Source organism: Bos indicus, chromosome 7, assembly GCF_029378745.1.
Source record: "Bos indicus isolate NIAB-ARS_2022 breed Sahiwal x Tharparkar chromosome 7, NIAB-ARS_B.indTharparkar_mat_pri_1.0, whole genome shotgun sequence".
NCBI lineage: Eukaryota > Metazoa > Chordata > Mammalia > Artiodactyla > Bovidae > Bos > Bos indicus.
In genome coordinates, this window is record NC_091766.1 from 13,532,136 (window position 1) to 13,556,151 (window position 24,016).

Consider the following 24,016-nt stretch of genomic DNA (forward strand, 5'->3'; position numbering starts at 1 on the left):
ACTGAAACCACCAACCCTGGCCAAGCATGAGAATAACCACTTGTTTGGGTTATCTTTCAATGGGAGTTCCTGTTAAGGGATGCAGAACTAAAAAGCTACGACCAACTGAAAGAATATGGGAAAGGTCAAAAGTAGGTAGGGATGCAGTCTATATGTCCTACTGACCTCCTGGGATCCTTCTCGCTGGAATCTATCTTGGTTGAGTAATGCATGCCACCAGGAAGGACCCTGAGTCAGAATGATTGGCCAGAGACAACCCAGAAACTAACCCCATTACCATAAAACCTGAAACTGTGAACTATGTGGCAGAGTAGTTCTGAATTCCCTTACTCTGCTTCATTCTGCCCAAGCACCCTTTTCCAATAAAGCTTTTCCACTCTTGCTTTGTCAGCATGTGTGTCTCCTTGGACAATGCATTTCCAAGTATTAGACAAGAGTCCTCTCAGACCCTCTCTCCTCTTTTGGTTTTGCAGCCATAAACCACTATTCATCTCCAACACTATTCCATCTTCCCCAACTGAAATTTGTCTCCATTAAACCCTAACTCCCCATTCTTCCTCCCAAAGATTCTGGCAACGACCATTCTAATCTCTATCTGTATGAGTTTGACTACTTTTGGTACCTTCTAGAAATGGAACCATTCTATTTTTCCGTATTATGTCTGACTATGTAATATGACCAGGAAGAAGTTAGATGGAATGGCAAGGAGAATTATTAGAAAAATTGAGAATTGTCTTTGCTCTAGAAGGTAGTCTCTCATCATTCTTGGGAAATCATAATCCTATTTCCCAAAAGTACTAGTTGAAAACTCAGTGTTATAGTGTCCAAATTCAGTCCCAAAATATCCTGGTTAAACAGGAAATTAGTCAACCTACTTGCTCAAAAATCTGAACAACATTATTAAGAAACAAAAATATACTTAAGGTAGGGTTTAAATCCACCTAACAAATGGTGGTGGTGGGGGGGCAAATAATATGAAACCTATAAAAACAGAAAATAACAACAAAAAAAGCTATTATTATTTTGTAATCATAGAAACAATACTGCTCATGACCAAGGGTCTGACATAATACATAAGAAAATTGAGAAGGGTATACTGATGTGCTATGCAAAATCCTGAATGGGCTATGACTCACATGGAGTGTCCAAATGATGTTACAATCCCATTACTATTCTAAGTAATTACTATTCTAAGTAATTCTACTATTTCCAGCTATTCTAAGAGGAAAAATTTTGTGGACTGAAAGATGAAAGCCAGATAGGTATATATACACTATGGAGCTGCAGATTCAAATCATTTGTTGCATATATGTGATTTTACTGCCTTTTCCAGTCTTATGAACCCAAAACAATATGGAACATGTGTTGAGATTAGATTATTCTGCAGAAAATCCTCCACAGGAGGATTGAAATTAGGCTTTTCTGATGATAATTCTCCACAGGGCACTCTTGATGTCCTTGTTCCTTAGACTGTAGATGAAGGGGTTCAGCATAGGGGTGACTACAGTGTACATCACCGAGGCCACTGCACTCTTCCTGGGGGAAGATAAGACAGTTGAACTAACGTACATCCCAAGGCCTGTTCCAAAAAATAAGCAAACAACTGACAGGTGAGAGCCACAGGTGGAGAAGGCTTTGTACTTCCCATCTGATGAGGAGACTCTTAGAATGGAGGATATAATTCGAGCATAAGAGTAAAGGATTCCTAAGAGTGGAACTCTACCGAAGATGTACCAATGAAATAGATTAATAGGTTACTGATGGAGGTGTTGGAACAGGCAAGGTTGACAAGTTGAGGAGGATCACAAAAGAAATGAGGGATTTTTACATTTGCGCAGAAGGTAAGCTGTAACATCATCAAGTAGTGCAGCAGGGAGGTCAAAAAGCTGATGAAAAATGATGCCAGGACCAACACGCCACAGGTACGGGGATTCATGATGACCAGGTAGTGTAGAGGGTTACAAATGGCCACCAACCGATCATAGGCCATCACTGTCAGGAGGAGACTCTCCAAAAATGCAAAAAGAGAAAAAAAGGTTAACTGAGTCAGACACCCTCTATAGGTGATGGATTTGTTGTATGTCTGGAGGTTCACCAGCATCTTGGGGATGGTGGTGGTGCTGATACTGATGTCAGCCAAGGACAAACTGGAAAGGAAGAAATACATTGGGATGTGGAGGTGGGGATCAGAGCTGATGACTAGGATGATGAGCAGGTTCCCAAACAAGGTCATCAGGTACAGGGACAGGAAGAGCCCAAAAAGAAGGAGCTGCAGGTTTGGATCATCTGAGAGGCCCAGGAGGAGGAATTCTGAGACACCTGTTAGATTCTGTGATTCCATGTAGATGGACCACCTTTTGAAAAAGAAGAGAGTGTTTAATACAGGAAATAAATATACAGGAACCTGAATAAATGTCCATACTTTGGATTCAAACAATTCACACATAATGTATTCAGACTTGAGTATCAAACACGGAAGTACATGCAGCAGTGTTTCTCAATTAAGAGCTCTTCTTTATTGATGCCAAGAATATTCACTTGTCTATACACCCATTTTAGAGTCATGGGGCCAAAGAATATGAGTGAAGTAAGGAGATTGTGAAATAACAAGTCCATACACACAGCAAATTATGTGCCCCCTACTTTTGAAGGGAAAATATAGAATAAAATGTATTTTCCTTCTTAAAAATATAGTTCTAATTAAAGTACATTACAGTGGAAATGACTGATGGCATCACTGACTCAATGGACATGGGTTTGGGTGGATTCTGGGAGTTGATGATGGACAAGGAGGCCTGACGTGTTGCAGTTCATGGGGTCGCAAAGAGTCGGACCCAACTGAGCGACTAAACTGAACTGAACTGAACAGTGGAAATAGATGGGGAAACAATGAAAACAGTGAGAGACTATTTTTCTGGGCCCCCAAATCACTGCAGATGGTGACTGCAGCCATGAAATTAAAAGATGCTTGCTCATTGGAAGAAAAACTATGACCAAACTAGACAGCATATTAAAAAGCAGAGACATACTTTGCCAACAAAGGTCTATCTAGTCAAAGCTATGGCTTTTCCAGTAGTCATGTATGGATATGAGAGTTGGACTATAAAGAAAGCTGAGCGCTGAAAAATTGATGCTTTTGAACTGTGGTGTTGGTGAAGACTCTTGAAAGTCCCTTGAACTGCAAGGAGATCCAACCAGTCCATCCTAAAGGAAATCAGTCCTGAATATTCTTTGGAAGGACTGATGCTGAAGCTGAAACTCCAATACTTTGGCCACCTGATGTGAAGAACTGACTCATTGGAAAAGACCCTGATGCTGGGAAAAATTGAAGGCTGGAGGAAAGGGGGATGACAGAGGATGAGATGGTTGAATGGTATCACCAACTTGATGGACATGAGTTTTAATAAGCTCCAGGAGCTGGTGATGGACAAGGAAGCCTGGCATGCTGCAGTCCTTGGGGTCACAAAGAGTTGGACACAAGTGAGCAACTGAACTGAACTGACTGACAGTGGACTATTACTGAGCCACAAAAATAACAAAATAATTTCATTTGCAACATGTACCTAGAGATTGTCATACTGAGTGAAGTAAGTCAGACAGAGAAAGACAAATATCATATGATATTATATTTGTGGAATCTTAAAAAAAGGGTACAAATGTATTGATTTACAAAACAATAAAGTTACAGATGTAGAAAACAGACTCATGGTTACTGGGGGGGACAGGATAAATTGGAAGGTTGGGATTGACAGGTATACACTCCTATATATAAAACAGATGACTGATAAGGACCTACTGTACAGGGAACTCTACTCCATACTCTGTAATGGCCTATATGGGAAAAATAATCTTAAAAAGAGTAAAAGTACAGACATTTATAAAAGACTCACTTTGCTGTATACCTGAAACTAACACAACACCGTGAATCAACTATATCCTAATAAAAAAAATTTAAAGTACACTTATAAAGCATTCAAATGTACTTTATCCTATTCAAATACAGTACAAAAATTCCCTTATTTATAGGGTAATCCTAAATACTTAAAACCCATAATCACTGGACATAAATTAAACTCAAATATTCATAGTCAGATACCATTTTTACATACCAATTATCTTTTAGAATGTTTCTTCATTTGGGTTTAAAAAATATTTATTATTTATTTGTCTGTGGGAGGTCTTAATTGTAGCACATGGTATCTCTGTTGCAGCATATGGGATCAAGTTCCCTGACCAGGGATTGAATCCGGTCCCCCTGCATTGGGAACATGGAGTCTTAGCCCCTAGACCATGAGGGAAATCTTTTTATTTAATTTTGACATCTGTCTTTCTTGGAGTAAAATGCTCATTCCAATGTGCAGATTGTCTGATCAATGTCTCTTAACTTACACATCCAACACAAATATTTAGCCTTGATGGGCTTCACATTTTGATAATAACTAATTGTTAGAAGTGCAAAATCATATGGCATCACTGATCTTAAAGATAACATTAATATATGGTACACCAGTGATTCAGTAATAATTAATAAACACTGTGTACCTATTTTTTGCAGGTTTTTTTCTATCAGTGTTACACGCTCTTGGAGAAAGATCTGAGGCTGAGTTTGCTTTTTCTTGTTTTTGTTTGCAGTGGCTAGGTAACACTTCTTAAATAAGTCTCTAATCCTAAACATATGTGAAGAGTTGATTTCTCATCAAATCTAACTCTCATATAAACAATCAAGAAATTCCAGACTAAAGCCAGGTCTCAAACTCTAAGCTGGTCTTCTTATGCCAGCTTTTAAAAGCCTTTTCAAGTCATTCTTTCTTACCAAGTAATTGTGTTTCTCCTACATTGAGCTTCCTGAAGGCAATGCAGGTCTTCATTTCTCATGCCAGGTCAAAACAAGATATACTATGGGAAAAATCAAAAGGGAGAAAACCAAAGACTAATATCACAAACACTGGGGTAGTTTATTCATCTATAAAATGGGTATATTAGTTTCACAGACCTAACCAGGTTACACAGTGGTTGTCAGTGTTAGTTCATCTTTATAATTACCTTTTTTTTTCAATTTTATTTTATTTTTAAACTTTACATAATTGTATTAGTTTTGCCAAATATCAAAATGAATCCATCACAGGTATACATGTGCTCCCCATCCTGAACCCTCCTAAATGACCCAATCAAAAAATGGGCCAAAGAACTAAATAGACATTTCTCCAAAGAAGACATACAGATGGCTAACAAACACATGAAAAGATGCTCAACATCACTCATTATCAGAGAAATGCAAATCAAGACCACTATGAGGTACCATTTCACACCAGTCAGAATGGCTGCGATCCAAAAGTCTACAAATAATAAATGTTGGAGAGGGTGTGGAGGAAAGGGAACCCTCTTACACTGTTAGTGGGAATGCAAACTAGTACAGCCACTATGGAGAACAGTGTGGAGATTCCTTAAAAAACTGGAAATAGAACTGCCTTATGATCCAGCAATCCCACTGCTGGGCATACACACTGAGGAAACCAGAAGGGAAAGAGACACGTGTACCCCAATGTTCATCGCAACACTGTTTATAATAGCCAGGACATGGAAGCAACCTAGATGTCCATCAGCAGATGAATGGATAAGAAAGCAGTGGTACATATACACAATGGAGTATTATTCAGCCATTAAAAAGAATACATTTGAATCAGTTCTAATGAGGTGGATGAAACTGGAGCCTATTATACAGAGTGAAGTAAGCCAGAAGGAAAAACACCAATACAGTATACTAATGCATATATATAATTACCTTTTTAAAAAACTTTTTATTTTGTATTGGTGTATAGGTGATTTTTTTTCACTTTTTAAAAAAATTTTATTAAAATTTTTTTAAAATATAAATTTATTTATTTTAATTGGAGGCTGATTGCTTTACACTATTGTAGTGGTTTTGTGATACATTGACATGAATCTGCCATGGGTGTATATGGTGATTAACAAAAAATGTTCTGGTAGTTTCAGGTAAACAGCAAAGGGACTCATCCATACACATACTATAATTACCTTTTGATCTTTTATAATTTAACTATGGACTGGGTACAGCCTAGAAGCAATTAAACCAGAATCTCTACCCATAGGTCCTTTTGGCATATTAACATATTGCCAGGGTAGAGAACCATCGTCAGGCAGTCAATTGATATTGCATTCATGTTACCTATTATTAACATCATTATTATACACTTCACATATTAAAATATAAATATTTAATAATGTCGCTCAGTCGTGTCCGATTCTTTGCGACCCCATGGACTGTAGCCTGGTGCTCCTCGGTCCATGGGATTTTACAGGCATGAATACTGGAGTGGGTTGCCATTTCCTTCTCCAGGGGATCTTCCTGACCCAGGGATCGAAGCCGGCTCTCGGGCATTGTAGGCAGATGCTTTACCGTCCAAGCTACCAGGGGAGCCAATACTTGCATTAGAACTTATATTTATTACTGAAAAAAAAAAACACAGAGGGTTTGCTATCCCTATATGGTCCTATTCTCCTGCATTTCAGTGTTGTTCAGGATAAACATTGTCATGAATTCAATAGATGTATTTTCCTTTCAGTGTGTCCATAATATTTCTATTGACTTCTGTGTTTATAAGTAGTTTTCTTGCAAATTGGCCTAGATTCCAGCTGACATAAAGTTGTCATTTACCACAGTATTGTATTTTAAGTATATATATCTATATACTTAAGGACATGTATCTATGTACCTATATCTCTTAAGTACATATATGAAGTATATATATATATATATCAACACATAAAATGATGCACAGTATTACCTGAAGGTTAAATTTCATTTATTTTTCAGTTTCTTATTATGACACAGATAAGTGAATTATCATGCCACCCACCATCCTACACAAGTGAGGATTTCCAAAATATATATGCATACAAGAGTACTGTTTTAGTTTTGAAGATGGAAACTTGTGCAACTTTACTATTAATTACTTATTTTCCTGATGGAAATATCAGACAAAAGCAAATGTACACTCTGATTGTCAAGGTATAAAATCAGAAAGGTTCTTGAAATTTGACTTGCGAGGCTTTTCATGATAGAGTCATATGAACATTTCCATTTTTCAAAAAGAATGATATTTCCATGGCTCAGATTTACAAAATTGTCTGAAAAATGCATTATTATTCATAGAAAACCCTATCTCTATAATATTCATATAAAAGCCCCCTGCAAATCACTTGTTCCATTCTACTAATTCACGGATAGACTCACCAGATCCCAGAAGAAGCAATCCATGGTTCTAATTGCATTTGCTCGTCTGGGACTAAAGAAGGTTTCAAAAGAAAATAATTCACTCAGGAGCTACAGAGACTTGAGACTGGAATTAAGAAGCCTTTGTGTGAGACCCACATCTTTCAGCCTTCTAAAGGTGGAGTGTGTGTAAATCTCTCCACTTCTATGCTGGTATCCCTTACACTGAAGTAGGATCAGTAATATCCATTTGTAGGACATGTGGAGGCTTCCCAGGTAACTCACTGGTAAAGAAGTAATGGTGTACTAGAATTAACAGGAGTGCCAGGCAGGGAGCTGTTCCCCCAGGTTTGGTGCTGAAAATGAAACTACCCCTCAACTTCCAATGAGCGCTGAAGAATTGATGCCTTCAAATTGTGGTGCTGGACCTGAAGATCCCACATGCTATAATGGAAGAAAGAAGATCCTGTGTGCTACAACTAAGACCAGGTGCAACTAAGTAAATAAATATTAAAAAGAAATGTGGTGCTGGAGAAGATTCTTGAGAGTCCCTTGGACTGCAAGGAGATCAAACCAGTCAATTCTAAAGGAAATGAACCCTAAATATTCATTGAAAGGATTGATGCTGAAGCTGAAGCTGCAATACTTTGGCCACCTGATGCAAATAGCCAAAAGACCCTGATGCTGGGGATGATTGAAGGCAGAAGGAGAAGCAGATGACAGAGTATGAGATGGTTGGATGGCTTCATTGACTCAATGGACATGAGTTTGAACAAACTCCAGGAGATGGTGAAGGACAGGGAAGCCTGGAGTGCTACAGTTCATAGGGTCACAAAGAGTCAGGCACAACTTAGCAACTGAACAACAGCAACAACCAGCTCCAATAAAGAATCTGCCTGCCAGTGTTGGTTTGATACCTGGGTGGGAAAGATCCCTTGGAGTACAAAATGGCAACCCGCTCCAGTATTCTTGTCTGGAAAATTTCATGGACAGAGGAGCCTTGCTAGCTACAGTCCATGGGGTCGTAAAGAGTTGGGCATGACTGAGAGCACACACACACATGCACACACAAACACAAACACCCTAAGTTACCCTTCTAATGTCAGGTTTAGAGCCTTTCAAGTCATTTCTCCCTTATAGCGAGTGCGTATGCATGTGTGCTAAGTCGTTTCAGTCATGTCCAACTCTGCAATCTCATGGATTGTAGACTGCCAGGCTCCTCTGTCTATGGGATTCTCTAGGCAAGAATACTGGAGTGGGTTGCCATTCCCTCTCCAGGGGATCTTCCCGACCCAAGGATGGAACCACTGTCTCCTGCATTGGCAGATGGATTCTTTACCCCTGAGTCACCAGGAAAGCCCAACAGAGAGTTTGTGTTTGTCCTAAATTCAGCTCCCTGAATGCAGGTTGAGTTAGCAGGACAGGAATACTGTCTAGGCACCCTATGGGTGGAATTTCATTTTCTGCTTTCAAATCTGACTTTATACTTTATACCCCAGGGATTGATCAAAATTACATTAAAGAAAACTGTTTCTATCCTAACTGTAAAATAATGATAATGCATCTGACTTTCTTTGAGAGGTGAAAATGCATATAATAGGAAACAGGCTGCATAATAAACTTAGATCAGAACTTGGCTTTTAGAATCATTGAGTAAGGTTTTGTGATGTTGTGGTTACTGTTATCATTTTTTTAAAAATATTTTTAAATGAAAGGATTTTTAAAAATAATTTTTAAAATTTATTTTTGGTTATGGTGGATCTTCATTACTATGCAGGTTTTCCCTAGTTGCAGCTGGATGGGGGCGGGCGATGGCTATGCTTCATTGCAGTGCACAGGTTTCTCATCCCAGAGGCTTCTCGTTGCAGAGATGGACTCCAGTATTTGCCATCCATGGGCTCAATATTTAGCAGCTCCAGGACTCTAGAGCACATGCCCTTAATAGTTGTGGAGCACAGGATTAGTTGCTGCTCAGAGTGTGGGATCTTCCCAGACCAAGGATTGAACGCATGTCTCCTGCATTGGCCAAGTGAATTCCTTAACCCTGAGCCACCAAGGAAGCCCGTACTGTCATCATTTTCATCATCACCTTCACGATCATTTTGAGCACTTATTAGATGTTTTAGAAGGATCTATTTCCTGATCAGGTAGAAAAAATGACCAAAGAAGATAGAACCAGTGTGGGAGGAAAACGGAAATGTAAGTGAGTTATACGATCCCCACCACTAACAACAACATTCACTTCATAGGCCTCCGAGCCGAACTATGCATTTTGGTGCCCTCCCACTGGCTGTCCCAACTGTCCCACTACTCTGATGATAAGTAAACAAGTCTCCCCAATTCCTTCTGCATTCAGTATCTCCCACTGCACTTCGCACTCACTGGGCTGTGCCATGTCTCTGCTGGAGCAGGAATGCCCCTCCCATACCTGGTGTTACTTGAGGACAGAGGCTTTGTCCTCAGGAATTTCAGTAAGACAGATTCATGTATGTGCCTTCTGGTACAGACAATAACTTCAGGAGCATGAGACACACAGATATGGAACCCATTGGCTGGAGCTGGCTATATAAAGGACTGGGAAGCCCAGGCTGATTATTTATAGTGATACAGCTTTGAGACCTTCATGCACATAGCAGATAATTAGCCAACTTGGTCCATGGTCTCTGTGTCTCTGAGGATTTGCTAATTTCATGGTGGAGGAAAACAAGTAAAGTGAATATGTTAGGAAGGATATAAACCTGTCCTCTTCTCAGGAGGGGGCTGACCTCTATGCCTCACCTCTGATTTCCAAGTTATTTACCTCATAAAGTTCAAACACATTTTTTAAATTAGAGAAAACAATATATGACTTTTATATTTGCAAATGTATTGAATCGGTCATGTAAGTGAGAGAGATTTAGGTCTTCCATACCAAGATTCTGATTGTATTTCTAATTTCTCAGTTTAGATTTATGTCTCTGAGAACTTTCTATTTTTTTATCCATAGTCCTTGTTTTGGGTTTAGGATTTTATGACTTAGAGATTTATGTTTTTTAGTATTTTGAATGACAGCCCCAATTCTAGTTCTAATTTTACTGGAATATTAAGTTTAAAGTAATTTAACATTCTAGCTCAATTTTTTTCTCTTCAGGTGAGTTATGTTCTATGTGTACCTCCCTTTAGCTGGTTCTAATTTGTATCCTTTTGCTATAATAAAACTATTATAATGAGTAGAGTGCTTTTCTGAGATCTGAGGCATCCTAGTGAATGACAGAACTTGAGGGAGTCCTCTCAGTTTGAATCATGTTTGAGAATTATTGAATGTGAGGAAGTTCCCAAATTTGTAGCAAATTGGCCTATAACAAGGGTGGCCCTGGAGATGCTTGAACTTGTGCTGGTGTCTGATAGAGGGCAGTCTTGTGAGTGTTCCCTTAGACTCTGCTGATTCACAAACTCTTTGTAGTAAGGAAGGGAGTAGAAAACATCAAGCCAAGTTGAAGCCCATCAAAGGTCTCTGAAAACCACAAGGAAGCTCTGGAGCTACAGTGATCCTTAGAGTTGGCTGGAGTTGGGGCAAAGGAGCCAAATGCTTACACCCCCACATCACACAGTCATCAAAAGTGGACTGCTTGGGGGCTCCTCTAGCTGAGGCAGATCCCTCTAGGAGTTGATTGCTGATGGCTTAGTAACATCCAATGTTTAAGCACTATATCTTTCATTCCTGCAGGAGATTTTTTTATTGTGGTAAAACAACTGTCAACTTAAAAAATATTCATACCTAAGAAAACATAGACAGAACAGTCTATGACATAAATCACAGTAAGATCCTCTCTGATCCATCTCCTAAAGTAATGGGAAAAAAAAAAAAAGAAACAAATGGGGCCTAATTAAATTTAAAATCTTTTGCAAAGCAAAGGAAACTATAAACAAGGTCAAAAGATAACACTCAGAATGGGAGAAAATTATAGCAAATGAAACAACTGACAAAGGATTAATTTTCAAAATACACAAGCAGTTCATGCACTCAATACCAGAAAAACAAACAACCCAATCAAAAAGTGGGGAAAACATCTAAACAGACATTTCTCCAAAGAAGACATACCAATGGCTAATAAACACATGAAAAGATGCTCAACATCATTCATTATAAGATAAATGCAAATCAAAACTACAGTGAGATATCACTTTTGATATCAATTTGAGTCAATTGCTAATGAGGTGGACAAACCTAGAGTCTATTATACAGATGAAGTAAATCAAATAAAAATACATGCCTGCTTAAAAAAAAAAAGAAACAAATATCATATCTTAATGCATATTTATGGAATCTAGAGAGATGGTGATGATGAACCTATTTGCAGGGCAGCAATAGAGATGCAGACATAGAGAACAAACTTGTGGACAAGGCAGGGGAAGGAGAAGGTGGGACAAATAGAATATCAAGGAAACAAATAGATAGCCAGTGGGAATTTGCTGTATGATTCAGGGAGCTCAATCGGTGCTCTGTGACAACCTAGAGGGGTAGGATGGGGTGAGAGGGAGGTTCAAGAGGGAGAGGACATATATTTACATATGTGTACCTATGGCTGATTCATGTTGACATATGGCAGAAAACAATACAATAATGTTAAGCAATTATCCTTCAATAGAAATTAAATTTTAAAAATATATTCATGACCTAAGAGTTGAGAGTTATGCTTTATTCAGCAGGAACTTTTAGGACTTAAGCAGGGAGACATCTCAAGTAACCCTGAAAGAAATGGTTTGAGGAGGCTGAGGGAGGAGGTGGGTTATATAGAAGTTTCTCTACACAAAGGCAAGTAGTCTGAATGTTGAAACTATTTTTGTGAATTAAAGGAAACCAGATATCCCAAGTTAAGGAATTTAGTGCTTTTCTGTGTATGGGAAGAGTCAAGAGTCTGGGCTCATTACTGAAACCATTCCTTTCATATGTATCTCAGCTATCTGAGGCCAGTATCCTGTGTTTTTCATATCCTGAGCTCCCTATGGCTCACCGTAGAGTAGCTGCAGTCTTATGGCTGTTAGATCACAAGTATTCTTCTCCTTCCTGAGTGCCCTTAGGGCTCACCATCTCACAGTGGAGGGCTAGAATCACTAGTGACTGTGACATCCTTGTTTTCTGATATGGCAGGAAATACTCCATCTCACAACATAACATAAAACCTACCATCTAAAGTATTTTTAACTGTACAGTTCAGTTGCCTTAAGTACCTTCACATTGTTTTCCAACCATCACCACCATTCACCTTCAGGACCATTTCATCTTCCCCAAGTGAAAATCTGTCCCCATTAAACACCAACTCCCCTTTCTTCCTCCCAAAGCCTCTGGCAGCCGCCATTCTACACTCTCTTAGGGGCAGTTCAACTACTTTAGGTCCTTGTTTCAGTGGAATCATTCAATTTTTACCCCTTTCCATCTGGCTATATAATATTATTGGGGAGAAGTTAAATGGAATGGGAAAGAGAATTATCATAAAAATTGGGAATTGACTTTGCTCTGGTAGGTACTCTCTTACCTACTCTTTGGGAAGCATATGCTCAGTTTTCAAAGGAAAGTTCCAGTTGAAAACTCAGTTAATAGTTTCTCACTTCAATTTCAAAACACCCCGATTAAGATAGGAAATTCATCATCCTCAATTCAGTTCAGTCACTCAGTCATGTCCGACTCTTTGCGACTCCATGGGCTGCAGCACGCCAGGCCTCCCTGTCCATCACCAACTCTCAGAGTTTACTCAAACTTATGTCCATTGAGTTGGTGACTTTCTCAAAAATTAGACCAAGATCATTATGAACAAAAAATATACTAAATGTCTTGACCCTCATATCAAAGTGTGGGGGGAAAGCCATTGAAAACAGTATCAGTCAGTTCAGTTAAGCTGCTCAGTTGTTTCTGACTCTTTGCAACCCCATGAATTTCAGTGTGCCAGGCCTCCCTGTCCATCACCAGCTCCCGGAGTTCACTTGAACTCAAGTCCATCGAGTTGGTGATGCCATCCAGCCATCTCATCCTCTGTCGTCCCCTTCTCCTCCTGCCCCCAATCCCTCCCAGCATCAGAGTCTTTTCCAATGAGTCAACTCTTCACATGAGGTTGCCAAAGTACTGGAGTTTCAGCTTTAGCATCATTCCTTCCAAAGAAATCCCAGGACTGATCTCCTTTAGAATGGACTGGTTGGATCTCCTTGCAGTCCAAGGGACTCTCAAGAGTCTTCTCCAACACCACAGTTCAAAAGCATCAATTCTTTGGCGCTCAGCCTTCTTCACAGTCCAACTCTTGCATCCATACATGACTACTGGAAAAACCATAGCCTTGACTAGACGGACCTTTGTTGGCAAAGTAATGTCTCTGCTTTTGAATATGCTATCTAGGTTGGTCATAACTTTCCTTCCAAGGAGTAAGCGTCTTTTAATTTCATGGCTGCAATCACCATCTGCAGTGATTTTGGAGCCCAGAAAAACAAAGTCTGACACTGTTTCCACTGTTTCCCCATCTATTTTCCATGAAGTGATGGGACCAGATGCCATGATCTTAGTTTTCTGAATGTTGAGCTTTAAACCAACTTTTGCACTCTCCTCTTTCACTTTCATCAAGAGACTTTTTAGTTCCTCTTCACTTTCTGCCATAAGTATAGAAACAATATAGCAAAAATGAGAGGGCTATGATTATTTTGCAATGATAGAAACAAGACTGCCCATGGCCAGGAGTCCTGGATCATGCATAAAAAAGTGAGAATGGTATATTGATGTGCTGTGCAAAATCCAGGTGGGAATATGATTTAAGTGGGGGAGTCTAAAATAACTTATCAAACCATTAGAGTTATTCTAAAAGGAAAAATATAAGAAAGAAAAAAAATCTGACGACACCTTGGATCTATTTCTTTTACTTTAACCTTTTCTTCCTGTTGCTTTTGTTCATGAAAAGGATACTATCTATACATAATGGCCTGCCTGCGGAACCCTGATCCTCTGCCTGAATGTTAAACCAAAGTGCCTTTGTTCAGGGAAGCACTCTGACCCTGTCCATCTGTGAATGGCTGCAAGGAAAATGAAATTAACACCTCCCTTCCCCTGAGGTTGGTCATTTCAGGAGATATTTGACTTTACTTCCTCACCTCCCTTTCCCTTTTCTATAAAAGAATCTGGCAGCCAGGCCCTGATAAGATGGCTATTTTGAGACACTAGCCTCCCATCTTTTCCATCTGCTGGTTTTCTAAATAAATTATTTCTTGCCTCAACACCTTGTCTTCTGATTTATTAGCTTCCAATACAGTAAGCAAAGCAAGTTTGGACTTGGTAACAAACAGAAAGCAGAGATGCATATACACTATGTAACTGGAGATTCAGAACTTCTCGTTGCACATATTTGATTTTACCACCTTTTCCAATCTTATGAACCAAAAGAAAAGAATGAAACAGGTGTTAAGATTAGGCAATCCTATGGGTAATCCTCCACAGGGCACTCTTGATGTCCTTGTTCCTTAGACTGTAGATGATGGGGTTCAGCATAGGGGTGACCACAGCGTACATCACTGAGGCCACGGCACCCTTCCTGGGGGAAGATGAAACAGCTGAGCTGAGGTATACACCAAGACCTGTTCCATAAAACAAACAAACAATTGCCAGGTGAGAGCCACATGTGGAAAAGGCTTTGTAATTCCCACCTGATGATGAGACTCTGAGAATGGAGGAAGTAATTCGATAATAAGAGTAAAGAACTCCTGAGAGTGGAACTCCACCAAAAATGGTACCAATAAAAAGGATTAATATGTTATTGATGGAGGTGTCTGAACAGGCAAGCTTGAGGAGTTGAGAAAGGTCACAAAAGAAATGAGGGATTTCCATATCTGCACAGAAGGTAAGCTGTGACATCATCAAGTAGTGCAGTTGGGAGGTCAAAAAGCTGGTGAAAAATGATGCCAGGACCAATAAGCCACAGGTGCGGGGGTTCATGATGACCAGATAGTATAGGGGGTGACAAATGGCCACCAACCGGTCATAGGCCATCACTGTCAGAAGAAGACTCTCCAAACATGCAAAAAGAGAAAAGAAGGACACCTGAGCTAGGCATCCTGCATAGGTGATGGATTTGCTGTGCATCTGGAGGTTCACTAGCATCTTGGGGACAGTGGTGGTGCTGATACTGATGTCAGTCAATGACAGATTGGAGAGAAAGAAGTACATGGGAGTGTGGAGGTGGGAATCAGAGATGAAAGCCAGGATGATGAGCAGGTTCCCAAGCATGGTCACCAGGTACATGGACAGGAAGAGTCCAAAGAGGAGGAGCTGAAGTTCTGGATCATCTGAGAGTCCCAGCAGGAGGAATTCTGAGACACATGTAAGATTCTGTGGTTCCATGTTGATGGGGCATCTTTTGAAAAAGAAGAGTGTTAAATAAGCAAAACAAATGTAGAGGCATCCAGATAAGTGTTCATACATTGGATTTAAGCACCCCATAAATAAAGTCTTCATACTTGAATATACACCGCAGTACTTCTGGAATATTTCTAAGTTCTCAGTTGTGAGCATGTCTTTATTGATGGCCAAAATAGTCACCTCTTTCTTTGCACCCATTTATGTGGTGACCCAAGGATGAAAGAGCAGACAAAACCAAGGAGAGTCTTGGAATGCAGGAACAGAAAAACCAAACCCTTATCATCCTTCCCTCCTCCATGCTGTAACTATTAATGGAACAGTATAACCTGTCTCCCCTCCTACCCCACAGGGAGAAGGTGTTTGCCCTACTCTTCCTCCTACCCAGTATACATGCCTCACACAATCAGCAAATGACCTGAAAGACCTCTATCCCACTCCTTGTACGCTGGCTATAAAAGTGGACTAAGGACCCCTGTTTAACATCTGTTCTCCCTTGAGCTGGCCTGCTGTTCTAACAGCATCTCCCACTCTAATAAACTTTATTTCCCTCTCATTCTGTCTCATGTCTGGAAATTCTTTTCCAACCCAAACCCGGACCATGACATTTTACACATGGGACTAAAGAATATTAGAGAAGGAAGGACATTTTGAGATCACAAATGCAGGAACACAATAAAATATCTGGTTTTTTTTCTTTGCTGTTTTTAATTTTAGTTGCTAGATAATACTTCTTATATGTCTCCAAGCCTAAACATTTCCAAGGGGTTGATTTCTCATCAAATCCAACTCTTTTATGAATATTTGAGAAATTTAAGACCAAAGCCAGCTCGCAAACACTAAGTCGGCCTTCTTATGCCAGCTTAAGTCCATATTTTTTTTCCTCTGAATTCATTTATTTAAAGATAAAACAGCCATTTGAGATCATGGAATACAATACCAATACAATAAAAGATGAGGAATTGTTATATTTTGCTTACATTAATAAATATCTTAAAAGAAGCAAATGTAGATTTTAAGATTTAAGACACTAATGACACAACTGAGAGTTTCTATCTAAGTTAACAGTGATACTGCTTGATTTTCAAGTTGAAAGATTTTTAATACCCTATATATTTCAATTAGATGGTGGCAAATAGAAAAGCATCTTTTGAGCTGAATAGTATACTGTTAAGCGGAGTTTATTTTACAGCAGTCCATCATTCTCCTGGCCTCAGTTTGTGTGTAGAAGGCATACTAGACACAGCAATGTAGAATTGCTGATAGACATCAGCAATTCACATCACATAAATGATCTACCACTCACAATGGTGAAAAATCTATTATGCATGTATTTGAATAGAAATTATTTTTAAATTCCAGAAAAATGCCATTTGTGTTTGACAGATGTGGGATTTCCCAGTTTTGCCACTGATTAGCTATCTGAGCTTCACTTTCTTCACTGTTAAACTTTGACAGAACAGGAAGAAACTGCAAAATAGGCTTTAGTAGCCTTCAGTTTATCAGCTCTGATTTTCAAAACAAACTTTCAAAGTGATTTTCAACCTCCTTCTAACCTATGATTATCCTTTTCAAAATCTTTGTCCAAATCATTCAGAGTTCCTCACTTCTCCACTGAACACATTTTAATGCATCTGCATGTGTTTATAATGACCAAAGCAAAGTTCACTATGTTAGTATGAAAGATGACCTGTACTCAGGGGACATTACAGCCTACCTGGGTATTCAATTCAGTACCCACCACTAGCAAATCTCTGAAAATTCTGTGTCTCTGTCTCTACTGTAACCTACACTGTTTTCAATCAAATACTCCATACCTGTATATGTTCCTTACCTTCATATCAAGGGAAAAATCTGAAAAGTTTTTAGAAAACTGACATTTGTGACTTGTTTATACAATTTTTACAATATTAGGACAGCCATGTTCTTTGCAGTATCCTGTAGGACAAGGCATCAAATATTTCAAAAGGCAGCCATACATTTTTCATATTTTTCTGAAACAGCTTATGTTCTAACACAATTTAAAAATCAAACTGCCACGCAGTTTTGTTTTTACTCTTTTCACAGTTACAGAGCAAAGAATAAACCTAACAATGTCCACTTCTCTTAACTTACCACCAATATACTCATACAACTCTTGATTTATTCTAAAACGCATATTGATGCGCTTGGCAAGACTATAATGAATAAAATGGCAAGCGGTAAATCTAATTCATGCCAGAAGACTGGAGAAGTTACACGGGAAGCACACACACACACAACTTCACAAAAGTTGGGAATACTGCTGATTTCAAATAAATGATGATCAAAGTGAGACCTTCATGCCTCAAGTCCCATTCAGTCAAAATCACGATTTGTAAGAACAAGTGGTGCCACCAGTGTCCAAACATACAGCACAATGCCAATCCAACTAGAAGAGATTTTCACCCAGACAGCTGTCCACTGACTTTTCATCTCACAAGAAGGCTCATACCTGTACCAGTTGGTAAGGGTCATCATGATATAAAGCGAATCCAGGAAAAGCATGAAGTGAAAGAAGGAGTAACTGTAAGTGACACCATCTCTTTCATTATCTACGGCTTGGTGAACATCATCACCATCCTCAAGTGACCCATCATTTCTGGCTCCACCATCTTCTATTAGTGTTGATTCATCAACTAAACTGACTGTTAGAGTCAGTTTATTAACCTGACCATTGTTTGAAGTATGGATGCTTGAATGAAATACACACAGTAAAAAGAGGATTAGTCCAATAATTCCTTGAGTATGCCACCACTGTACAGACTGCCCCTCCTTTGAGATAGTCCTTGTTGTATTATATCCAATTATGTTCAGTAGACTTGGGTTACATTCTGTTTCTGGTTCATTGGTCATAGCAGACCATGTCAAATACATTGTGTAGACTGTAATCACTGAAGACTGTAACAAACCAGATCTTGGTTGTGATTCTTGGATTTTTGGCAGTATGGACATTATAGAAGCACCATGGCAGAGGAGCATGTTGACACTGATGAATGCTTTATTTTCTGCACAACTGGCTGGTTGAGTATAGTAAACAAAAAACAGGATGATAGCAACTAAAGACAGCAGATAATTCAGGGCTGTAGCTGATAACAAAGCTGCATACCAACATCTCGAGTTCCCCTCTTCCATTTTTACAACCCATGATTCATTCCATGAATGGGCAAAATCAATGAGTAAGACTAGCTGTATGAGAATGAAGCAAAAGGCACCTGCCATGCCTACATAAAACCACACAGTTGTAAAAGTTCCTTCTGGAATGAAGAAGGCCCCAGTAATAATTGCAATTGCTGCAGCAAATTTAAAGAACCAGAATCCATTGTGTATTGCAGCTCTAGGGTCACTGCTGCTCTTCACTTTGATCATTAAGAGAGTGAGAAGATAGAACATAGCCAAGCCAAAACACAATCGGTATACAGCTTTACAGCCAACCAGAATATTACAAGGGACCATTCCTTTCTCATTCTCACAAAATCCAGGAATCTTGTTCAGCTGTTCTTCCATTCCAGGTATCAACATTACACAAGCTACACACATTCCAACAAGCAAAAAAAGTGCATAGATCAACCTAGTTACAGTGGAGTTATTTCCACTAGGACAGCATCAGCACAGCAAACACAGGGCACTGCCACACAAACATGGTATCCAGCTCGCCATGGAGCACAGCCCCAAGATGCTCCCCATCTCCACAATGTCGCAGGAGTAGCATATGCCAACAAGATGGAGACAGCACCTTCTCTCGCCTTTCCCAGCTTATTTACTCTAAGTCCATATTTTTAAGACCATATTTCGTTATAGAGATTTTGCATTTCTCCTAAGGTCAGTTCCCTGAATGCTCAGGCTGAGTTAGCAGGATAGAATACTGTCTAGAGAGGCTTCCCTGGTGGCTAAGTGTAAACAATCCACTTGCAGTGCAGATGACAATTCAACCCCTGGATCAGGAAGATCCCCTGGAAATGGGTATGGCAACCCACTCCAATATTCTTGCCTAGGAAATCCCATGGACAGAGGAGCCTGGCAGGCTACAATCCATGTGGTTGCAAGATTCAGACACAACTTAGTAACTAAACCACCACCACCACCTATTCTGTATAGGTACCCTATGAATGAATTTTCCCTACCTGCATTCAACTCTGACTTTACCCCTTTTCTATTCCACATGCTGCTGCTGCTGCGTCACTTCAGTCGTGTCCGACTCTGTGTGACCCCATAGACAGCAGCCCACCAGGCTCCCCCGTCCCTGGGATTCTCCAGGCAAGAACACTGGAATGGGTTGCCATTTCCTTCTCCAATGCATGAAAGGGAAAAGTCAAAGTGAAGTCGCTCAGTCGTGTCCGACTTTTAGCGACCCCATGGACTGCAGCTCACCAGGCTCCTCCGTCCATGGGATTCTCCAGGCAAGAGTACTGGAGTGGGGTGCCATTGCCTTCTCTTCTATTCCACAGAGGGCCTGACAAAAATTACATAAAAATATTGTGTTCCTATCCTCAACTGTAAGAGATGATAACACATGTTCTGGGAGTGGGAATGCAGATAAAAGAAAATAAGCTTCAGAAAAATCTTAGCTCAGCTCCTGGCAAATGGAATCCCAGGTAAAAGTTTGTGATAATGTGTTTACTGTCATCATTTTCATCACCATAACCTTCATGACCATCTGGAGAACTTAAGGGACAGTTTAGGGAGACCTATTTTCTGCTCTGCTGGAAAAGATGCCCAAGGAAGATAGAACCAGTGTGGGAGGAAAATAGAAATTGAAATAAGAGTTCTCAAATCCCCACCATTAACAATAACATGAACTTCATAGGTCTCTGCTTTGAACCTATGCATCTTTGGTGCCCTTTCACTGGCTATCCCAACTGTCTCACTGCTTTGATGATGAGAAAACAAATGTCCCCCAATCCTTCCTGCATTCAGGATCTCCTTTCTTATGAACAGTTGAGAAATTTTAAACCAAAGCCAGATCTCAAACCCTAAGTTGGCCTTCTTACACCAGCCTGAGAGCTTTTCAAGTCACCATTTCCTTATACAGAGTCTGCATTTCTCCTAAATTCACTTCCCTGAATGCAGGCTGGGTTAGCAGGAGAGAATATTGTTTAGGTACCTTATGAATGGAATATCACTGTCTACATTCAAATCTGACTTTACCCTCTATCTCTCCAGGGTTTATAAACATTACCTTAAAGTATTGTGTCCCTATCCAGAACTACAAAATAATAATAATGGTATTGCTGTCTTTGGAGGTGATAGTAAAGCATATAAAAATAACAATTACACACAAAAACTTAGCTCAGCTCCTGGACTTGGAATCCTTAGGTAAAGTTTTGTGACACTGTGGTTACTGTCATCATTTTCATCATCTTTACCTTCATGATATTTTGGAACACTTGGGGGACAATTTAGAGGGACCTCTTTCTTGCTCAGGTAGAAAAAAAATGCACCCCCTCCAAGACAGAAACAATGTTAGAGGAAAATAGAAATTTAAATAAGAGTTCTTGGATCCCCACCACTAAAAACATAAACTTCATAGGCCTCTTAGCTGAATCTGTGTATTTTGGTGCCCTCCCACTAGCTATCCCAACTGTCCCACTGCCTTAAAGGTGAGTAAACAAGGCTTCCCCATCCTTCCTGCATTCAGTGTGTGCCTCTGCATTTGACACTCACTGGGTTGGGCTGTGTCTCTGCTGAAGCAGGACTGAAAGATGCAGATTGCCTGCCCCTCCCATGCCCGCTGTTGGATGAGGGTTGAGGCTGTGTCCGCAGGACTCATAAGAAAACAGACTCAAGTATGGCTTCCAGGATCAGACAACAGCTCTGGGAGATGAAAGACCTGTACAGATATGACACCCAGTGGACTGGAGCTGACTAACTTAAGGGTGGGGAAGCATAGACTAATTATTTACAATGATACAACCTTGAGACCTCAGTGCACCTAAAAGATAATTAGATGAATTGGTCCATGGTCTCTCAGTCTCTGAGGATGTGCTAATTTCATGGAGGAGGAAAAGAAGAAAAGTGATTGCATTAGGAAGGACCTAGACCTTTCCTCTTCTCAAGAGGAGGCTGACCTCTACTCCTTACCACTGAAGTTCAAGTTGTTTACATTATTGTAAACTTCAGGCACTTCTTTTACAGATATATATATATATATTTTTTTTAATATATATTATTTTCCATTATAGAGTATTATAGGTCTGTATATATAGAATATAGTTCCCTATGCTATTCAGTAAATTTTTGTTGTTTATTTTATATATAGTAGTGTATATATGGAAGTTAATCTCAAACTTTCAATGTATCCTTCTGTGTGCCTTCCCTTTTAGTAACTATCAGTTTGTTTTTTATATCTGTGACTCTATTTCTGTTTTTTAAAAAGTTCTTTTGTGTTATTCTTTTAGTTTTCATACATAAGAGATATCACATGATAATTTGTCTTTCTCTTTCTGACTTATTTCACTTATTATGCTCTCTAGGTCCATCTTTGTAGCTCCAAATGGCATTATTTCACTCTTTTTCATAAGATCAGATCAGTTGCTCAGTCATGTCCGACTCTTTGCAACCCCATGAATCGCAGCACACCAGACCTCCCTGTCCATCACCATCACCCAGAGTTCACTTGAACTCACGTCCATCGAGTCGGTGATGCCATCCAGCCATCTCATCCTCTGTCATCCCCTTCTCCTCCTGCCCCCAATCCCTCCTAGCATCAGAGTCTTTTCCAATGAGTCAGCTCTTCGCATGAGGTGGCCAAAGTACTGGAGTTTCAGCTTTAGCATCATTTCTTCCAAAGAAATCCCAGAGCTGATCTCCTTCAGAATGGTCTGGTTGGATCTCCTTGCAGTCCAAGGGACTCTCAAGAGTCTTCTCCAACACCACAGTTCAAAAGCATCAATTCTTCGGTGCTCAGCCTTCTCCACAGTCCAACTCTCGCATCCATACACGACCACTGGAAAAACCATAGCCTTGACTAGATGGACCTTTGTTGGCAAAGTAATGTCTCTGCTTTTCAATATGCTATCTAGGTTGGTCATAGCTGAGGAGTATTCCATTTATATAGCAACACATCTTCTTTTTTAAAAATTAATTTATTTTTTATTAAAGGATAATTGCTTTACAGAATTTTGCTGTTTTCTGCCAAAACTCAACATGAATCAGCCATAGGTATGCATATTTCCCCTCCCTTTTGAAACTCCCTCCCATTTCTCTCCCCATCTCACCCTTCTAGGTTGATACAGAGCCCCTGTTTGAGTTTCCTGAGCCATACAGCAAATTTCCATTGGCTATCTATTTTACATATGGTAATGTAAGTTTCCATGTTACTCTTTCCATACATTCCACCCTCTCCTCTCCTCTCTGCATGTCCATAAATCTATTCTCTATGTCTGTTTCTCCATTGTTTCCCTGTAAGAAAATTCTTCAGTACCATATTTTTTTTTAGATTCCATATATATGTGTTAGAATATGATATTTATCTTTCTCTTTCTGATTCACTTCACTCTGTATAAAGGTTCTGGGTTCATCCACCTCATTAGAACTGACTCAAATGCATCCCTTTTTATGGCTGAGTAATATTCCATTGTGTATATATACCACAACTTTATCCATTCATCTGTCAATGGACATCTAGGTTGCTTCCAAGTTCTGGCTATTGTAAATAGTGCTGCAATGAACAATGGGATGCATGTGTATCTTTCAATTTTGGTTTCCTCAGGGTATAGGCCTAAGAGTAGGATTGCTGGGTCATATGGTAGTTTTATTCCTAGTTTTATAAGGAATCTCCATACCATCTTCCATAGTGGCTGTATCAATTTACATTCCCACCAACAGTGCAAGAGTGTTTCCTTTTCTCCACACCCTCTCCAGTATTTATTGTTTGTAGACTTTTTGATGCAGGACATTCTGACTGGTGTGAGGTGATATCTCATTGTAGTTTTGATTTGCATTTCTCTAATAATGAGCATTGTTGAGCATCTTTTCATGTGTTTGTTAGCCATCTGTATGTCTTCTTTGGAGAAACGACTGTTTAAGTCTTTTCCCCACATTTTGATTGGGTTGTTTGTTTTTCTGGTATTGAGTTGTACAAGCTGCTTGTATGTTTTGGAAATTAATCCTTTGTCAGTTATTTTTCAAGACGATTTCCCTGTAGAAGACCTAGTACATGAAGAATTTGCCCTGTTGTGGCTATTTCTACAGATCCCATCATGCTGTTTCCGGTCATAGAGTCAGAAATACCTTTAGTTTCTCTTACATTCATAGAGTCCTTCCATTGATGTAGAGCCACTCAGTGTCTGAGTTCAACAAACTTTTGATTTCTGCTCAGTTGGAGAGGACACAGTTCCCTCTGTAAATGTATATTTTTAAAATAACTTTTGTGTTTGAATTCTGGATGTCATTAA

At 39.5% G+C, this 24,016-nt stretch overlaps 1 protein-coding gene and 2 pseudogenes across 1 annotated transcript; all 3 read right to left on the reverse strand.

Moving 5' to 3' along the window:
- Positions 1 to 1,412: 1,412 nt before the first annotated feature.
- Positions 1,413 to 2,398, reverse strand: LOC109560921 (olfactory receptor 7E24-like; annotated as a pseudogene).
- A 12,259-nt stretch (positions 2,399 to 14,657) lies between these two features.
- Positions 14,658 to 15,611, reverse strand: LOC109560920 (olfactory receptor 7E24-like). The gene has a single exon (XM_019963372.2). The coding sequence runs from the start codon at positions 15,585 to 15,587 to the stop codon at positions 14,658 to 14,660; it is 930 nt and encodes a 309-aa protein (XP_019818931.2). The 5' UTR covers positions 15,588 to 15,611.
- Positions 15,612 to 17,063: 1,452 nt separating this feature from the next.
- LOC139184075 (serine incorporator 1 pseudogene) lies at positions 17,064 to 19,350 on the reverse strand (annotated as a pseudogene).
- Between the last annotated feature and the right edge of the window lie 4,666 nt (positions 19,351 to 24,016).

Bases quoted from the DNA above. Each gene is read 5' to 3' on its own strand.
- LOC109560920 (XM_019963372.2), bottom strand. From the start codon at position 15,587: ATGGAACCACAGAATCTTACATGTGTCTCAGAATTCCTCCTGCTGGGA.